The sequence below is a fragment of the Lactuca virosa genome, chromosome 3, assembly GCF_052849685.1.
Source record: "Lactuca virosa cultivar CGN04683 chromosome 3, Lactuca_virosa_CGN04683_v6, whole genome shotgun sequence".
NCBI classification, from domain to species: Eukaryota; Viridiplantae; Streptophyta; class Magnoliopsida; order Asterales; family Asteraceae; genus Lactuca; species Lactuca virosa.
Window position 1 is genome coordinate 216,157,405 of NC_136428.1, and position 7,269 is coordinate 216,164,673.

The 7,269-nt window shown below is 31.3% G+C and overlaps 1 protein-coding gene and 1 pseudogene across 1 annotated transcript; both read left to right on the forward strand.

Annotated features, from left to right (window-relative positions):
* The first annotated feature begins 962 nt into the window (after nucleotides 1–962).
* Nucleotides 963–4,557, forward strand: LOC145166977 (7-ethoxycoumarin O-deethylase-like). Its single transcript, XM_079086048.1, has 2 exons — nucleotides 963–1,878; nucleotides 3,603–4,557. The coding sequence occupies exons 1-2, from the start codon at nucleotides 1,003–1,005 to the stop codon at nucleotides 4,209–4,211; spliced, it is 1,485 nt and encodes a 494-aa protein (XP_078942174.1). The 5' UTR covers nucleotides 963–1,002; the 3' UTR covers nucleotides 4,212–4,557.
* Nucleotides 4,549–6,789, forward strand: LOC145164400 (geraniol 8-hydroxylase pseudogene; annotated as a pseudogene).
* Nucleotides 6,790–7,269: the final 480 nt, after the last annotated feature.

A 7,269-nucleotide genomic window follows, 5' to 3' on the forward strand; every position in this document is an offset into this window, starting at 1 on the left:
TTGATACATAAATGGATGAAATAAACTTCAATTTTTTCAATTAAATCCATTAAAAACGTACCATAAATATTTTCTCGAAAAATTGACGATACTGTATTAAATAATGTTTTACAAAATTTGGCAAAAAAATATAAGAATATATTATGATTTTTTTTTTCATATTTATATAAACAACTTCAACGACTATTATTATAATAAATCTTTATTTATAAATTTGTCAAAAATATCATGTTTGTATCGTCGAACGTTTTTTTTTTAAGTTTTGTAATTTTTTTCAAATTGTTTATCATTAATAAAGTTGAAAAAAATATAAATAAAAAAAACTTAAAAAAAATTAAGATATATGTGTTTTTTTAAGCTAGAAGATGTTAGAAGACTCTGGTCCACATCTGCGCCAAGAAGAGGGCGCGCAGACATTTTTAGGTCTGCAGTCTTCAAAAAAACAAACAGTCTGCGAAGGCTAATGTATGCGCGTGGTCTGCGCGGCGCAGACAGAAGATGTCACGCAGATCTGCAGACAAAAAACAAACACCACCTAAAAATGCTTATTAGAAACCTACGTGTTAACTAATATACACTTTAAACAACGAAATCCCAAACTGATGTTATATCTTTTGCATGGTTTTTGTAAATACAATCCGCTTATCTTTTTTCTTATCTTTTTTCTTGACAATTGTTAGTTCAAATTTATAAATGCATTTTCATTTTGTTATTCTTAGTAAAATATAATAAAGGAAATTACTAGAAAATAACGACAAACATTGGATTTACTTTATTGATACATGTAACTGGCTATCATTTAATTTTTCTTCTCAAGATAAAATTAAAAAAGATTTAAAAACAACAAAATATCAGTATAAAAGATTTAAAAGACAAATAAGGTGCTAACTGCCATGGCTATATCCTCAATTTACAACTTGAAATATATCGTGAATTTAATTTGTTTCAATTTTATTTTGCATATATAAAGGACAAAGACATGCACACCATAGAGCCACCACAATGGAATTTGTAGCTATTCTTCTTGGTTTGCTCTTATCCTACGCACTAATCCGAGCCACTTTCTTACTTTTTGGGGTCAGCAAACAGAAGAACCTACCTCCAGGCCCAACCCCGCTGCCGATCATCGGAAACCTCCACTTGCTTGGCCAGCAGCCGCACCAGTCTCTAGCCAAGCTAGCCATAATCCATGGGCCAATAATGTTGCTAAGACTTGGTCGCATCAACACACTAGTCATCTCCTCCGCAGCAGCTGCAAAAGAAGTCCTCCAGAAACAAGATCTTGCTTTCTCCACCCGCTATGTCCCCGATGGTCTCCACGCCCACAACCACTCTCAAAATTCTGTCGTCTGGATCCCCATCGGCCCCCAGTGGCGGACCCTCCGCAGGATCCTCACCTCCAACATCTTCTCCGGCAGCTGCCTTGATGCCAACCAGCACTTGCGGGTTCAAAAGGTTCAGGAGCTAGTAGCATACTGCCGGAAAGCCAGCCAGTCCAATGAGTCTGTGGATATTGGTCGTGCGGCTTTCAGAACCTCCCTGAATCTCCTATCAAACACCATTTTCTCCAAGGACTTAACAGACCCTTATGAAGATTCGGGTAGAGAATTTAAGGAGGTGGTCGGAAATATCATGATGGAGGTAGGGAAGCCAAATCTTGTGGACTATTTCCCAGTGTTAAAGATGATAGACCCACAAGGGATCCGAAGGAGATTGATGCGTCATGTTGGGAAGGTGATTGAGATTTTTGAGGAGTTGATCAAAGAGAGGTTGCTGATGAAAAGATCACATGAAGCAGATGTATTGGACTTGTGTTTAAAAATCAGTGAAGATAATCCAGAAGAGTTCAATCGGGAAGTCATCCGGAGCATGTTTCTCGTAAGTAATTTATTTTATTCTATTTAAGCATCCAGTCCAATCCAATCCAACAAACATTGTAAAAAAAAAGTTAATTCTTAATTAGTCATAATTAACGTTGAAATATGTTTTATATACATATTAAATAAATAAATAAATACTTAATATTTCTAATATGTTTCTTTTAAAAATTGTTTTGATGGTTGTATATATAATTATGATAGATTTGTTTTCATCATTCTTTCTAGATATTTATTTTAGATGGCCATTATAAATCAATGTTTGCATTTGCTTTTTTTTTTTTTTTTTTTTTTTTGCATAAAACAAATATGAAAGTGATAGTATATTTTATTTATTTATATTAATATATGTTGATATACCATATACATATATTGTTTAAGTTATAGTTATATGATTTAATCAGATTATATATATAACTAGTTAACTTTGAAGATTGTGATAAAAATGACAAATTTATAATATAACTAGTCAGCCGAGTATTCTTGTGTTGGACATATTAATTAAATTATGTAATAAAATTGTTTGACAAATATATAGTTATGAAAATAATTATGTTATTTATAGTAACTATAAAATAAAATTTGTTACATTATGTTGATTATCACAATATTCAATAATTTTTACTCGCGACTTGTATATTAATAAAATTAAATATAAATATTGGTTTTGTGTTACTTTTAGGTATTTTAAAAAAAAAATCTCTACTCGCGACTTGTATGTAAATAAAATTAAAATTAAAAATAATTATTACAGTATTCAATAGTCTCTATTCACGACTTGTAGGTTAATAAAATTAAAATTAAAAACAACAATTAGTTTTAAAATTACTTATTTGATTTTTTATTAATTTTGATCATGGATGATTATTTGAAATGTTAACAATATTATTTCTAAAGATATGGAGTTTCAAATAAATGCCGATTCAGATTTATATTTAAATATTTAAACTTTTTTATAGATATTTTAAAAATAATCTTTGACTATTTTTTAAATATTTAAATATTTTGATTTATGTTTCGTTTTTAACATTATAATTAAATTAAAAAATTAAATTTATTATATTAATAATTCAAAAAGTTTATAATTACGATGATATTATTTTATATTTAATAACATACTTAAATGAATAAATTTAATATATAAGGTGAAAATTTGAAGGGTTATAGGGTTCCAAATGGATGTTGGGAAAAGAAAAAATGGTTCATGTATAGTATAGTATAGATATACATAAATAGAATGTATAGTATAGTATAGATATACATAAATAGATAGATAGTTGTTTAATTATTTTTTCACCAATCAACCCGTAATTTCCCATAAATTATTCTAAAGAAAATTCAAAATTACGCTGCAACACAAAAAGAACCTTAGAAAACAAATTTGTTTTTATAGTTTTGGGATAGTAATTTTTCAATTTTTAAGTTTTAGTTTTTATTTTATTATTATTATTATTATTATTTTGTGATGGGGAGGAATTTCATAATTCGAAATTCGCAACTTGACAAATTCCAGAATTAGTTATGTGTATAATCAATTAATAGAGTGACTAATGTGTTAGATGTCAACTATATAAAATGAAAATATCCCTAATTTTATATGTCATAAACATGCATATGAGTTGGATGATTGAAAGCAAATTATATATTTATATGAGTTAGCTACTTATTATTTTTCTTACTCTTATTTGAATGATAAAATGCACTTATCCCGTCTAAAAAACTCAGGATTTGTTTGTCGCCGGTACTGATACAACTTCAAGTTCGTTAGAGTGGGCCATGACAGAAGTCCTACGCAACCCACACACCATGGAAAAAGCAAAATTGGAGCTTGAAGAATGTATTGGTAAAGGAAGAATAGTAGAAGAGAATGATCTCTCAAGGCTACCATACTTATCATCCATTATGAAAGAGACTTTAAGGATACACCCACCAATCCCTTTCTTGGTTCCTCGAAAAGTTGATAATGAGCTAAAAATCAACGGCTACACAATCCCAAAAGGCGCACAGGTTCTTGTTAATGCATGGGCCATAGGAAGAGATCAAAGCATCTGGGAGGATGCTTTGGAGTTCAAACCAGAAAGATTCATGACTTCAGATATTGATGTTAGAGGTCAAGATTTTGAGCTGATTCCTTTTGGTGCTGGACGAAGAATATGCCCTGGTTTACCACTTGCAACACGTATGATCCCTATGATGTTAGGATCGTTACTTAATAACTTTGATTGGGTTCTTGACAATGGTAGATCAGAGGAGTTAGACATGACTGAAAGGTTTGGAATCACCATACAAAAGGCATATCCTTTATGTGCAGTTCCGATACCGTTATCAAAATGACATGCAAAGTTGACACAAGTTAGAATTTCACAGGCTTTAACCTTGGGGCAGTATGCCATTCAAAAGAGAAAAGAAAACCTTATAAAAATTTGGTCAACAAACTTTAATAAAATAGGGTGAGTATTTCCTTCTTGACCAATAATCAATGGATTGACTAATTATGCGTTTGATACAAATGGAAAATATATTTTTATAACATAAGAAGCAAGTTTAAAGCTAGACAAAAGATTAGATTTGTGTTTGTAATAAGTTGGTAGGCAACAACGTATAATGTAAATGAGAGGGTCACATTGTAACACCCAAATTTCAAAAATGTAATAATATTTGGTTTATAATTATGGAAATATATATCGGAAGCTTTAGCTTTCTTAGTGTGATAAAGTACAAAGACATTAGATGCAAAAGTGTAAGAAAAAAGAAAAACATAAAGTGTAGACCGGGGAGAGTATATATATATATATATATATATATATATATATATATATATATATATATATATATATATATATATATATATATATATATATATATATATATATATATATGTGTGTGTGTGTGTGTGTAGAATCGGTCTATATCGATAGATTTGTACGAAAACCAAGTATTATAAATATAGATAGGGCTTTAAGTATTAAATTGTAGAGATGTCAAATTTATAATTAAACGAAACAAACCAACGTCTTACCAACCGAATAACAAAAAGCGGAACCAATATGTTTGGTCAGTAAAACCTTATAAGTCGATTAATTATGCTATGATAACGATTCAAAATTTTGAATATCGGCTGTATCATACTAACCAACTCTCCCTCTTCCTCTCCCTCTCCCTCTCTCTCTCTCTCTCTCTCTATATATATATATATATATATATATATATATATATATATATATATATATATATATATATATATATATATATATATATATATACCCAACACATAACACATGCAAGAGTCACGAAGACATCTAGCATCCTAAAAACATGACACTTACTAATTATTTTTCTATCCACTACAACGTTTATTTTTATTTTTATATTTATAATCATTTTATTATTTTTTTTCTATTTGTTTCATTGGGTATCTAAGAGTTTTTTTTAAAATACGGAAAAAAGTTTTTTAAGAGTTTTTTAAGGCATCTCCAATTGGCCTTAAAAATAATACTTTGATATCAAAATTTGCTATAGCCGAACTGCAAACTTTGCAAGAATCGGACTCCAAGCTTTGAACCATTTTCGTGATTTTGTGAAGTATAGGGGTGTAAACGAGCCGAGCCGAGCCCGAGCCTGACCAAGCTCGAGCTCGGCTCGTTTAATTTTGAGGAAGCTCGAGCTCGATTCGAGCCTTAAAATGAAGCTCGAGCTCGCCTCGTGAACAATTTAGTGGGCTCGCGAGCCTAATCGAGCCTAAACGAGCCTATATATATATATATATATATATATATATATATATATATATATATATATATATATATATATATATATATATATATATATAGGCTCATTTAAGCTCGTTTAGGCTCGCGAGCCTATGAATTGAATCTCGGCTCGAGCTCGTTTAATAAACGAGCCTCATATTTAGGCTCGAGCTCGGCTCATGCTCGTTTAATTCGATCTCGAGTCGATCCCGAGTAGCTCACGAGTAGCTCGGCTCACTTACACCCCTAGTGAAGTAACACGCCAAAATTGTGTGCTAATATTGTAACTCAACTATACCTTGAATTTGTCATCAATCACCATTACTAAACATTTGTACACTAATTTTAAACTCTTTTGCCAACAATATTGCAATAAATTTCTTGATAGTATTTAATTGTTTCCAAATAATTTTAGTTAGAAAAAATAGTTTTAGTATTTTTCTTTCTCTTTTCCAGAATCAACATGTCATTATGTATTTATGTTGTAGGATTTGTTTGCCCCTGGCACTGATACGACTTCAAGCTCGTTAGAATGGGCAATGACAGAAATACTACGTAATCCACACAGCATGACTAAATCCAAAGAGGAGCTCGAAGAAATTATTGGTAAAGGGAAAATGGTAGAAGAATCTGACATATTAAGGTTGCCTTACTTAGGATGTATCTTGAAAGAAACCCTGCGGATTCATCCACCAGTCTCATTCTTGATCCCACGCAAAACTCAGACGGATGTCAAACTTAATGACTACATTGTGCCAAAAGGTACCCAAGTTCTAGTCAACGCATGGGCCATAGGACGGGACTCAACCTTATGGGAGGACTCATTGAAGTTCAAGCCAGAAAGGTTCTTGACCTCAAGTCTTGATGTTCGGGGGTCGTGATTTTGAACTAGTTCCCTTTGGTGCTGGACGGAGAATTTGTCCTGGTTTGCCACTTGCAAACCGTGTGCTTCCAGTGATGTTAGGATCATTACTCAATAATTTCAATTGGAAGCTTGATAGTGGATCGGGACATAACGAATTAGACATGGATGAGAAATTTGGGATCACTTTGCAAAAGGCAAACCCTCTTTGTGTTTTTCCGGTTCCTATGAATTAACATCTATCTAGTTATATGATTGAGTTGTGTTTTTTGTTTTTAAGAACCATTCGTATCATAATCATTCTCATATCAAATTAATAAGGCTTGTAATGCAATTACATTTTAATTTCTTTCGATTATATAAGAAACTAGATACTAAATTTACAATGACCAAAAATACACATTTTACGTTATGAATATGTAGCTATTTAGTGTACATCTAATGAAAAAAGTGGCACATGTCATTGTCTATTTCTTTATATAGTAAATGTTTAATAGAAAAACGTAAGAAAGCTAACATTTAGCCTGATAAAATTCAAGGATGAAAGAACGATGTATGTAGCTGCGTCTTTTGAAAATTATGAGCCAATAAAATCCCATATCGAACACCTTTATCGTCGTGTATTGACCTCCATGATGCCCTTCGGTTGGACCACTAGGACAATGATGTAGTATGTCCCTTGCTTCTCTTCCAAATACACATCTCCTTATAATGTTATCGGCACAACTCCCGAATAAATATGGTTAGTCCCAAAAATAATACTTGATGTTGGAAAAGAATT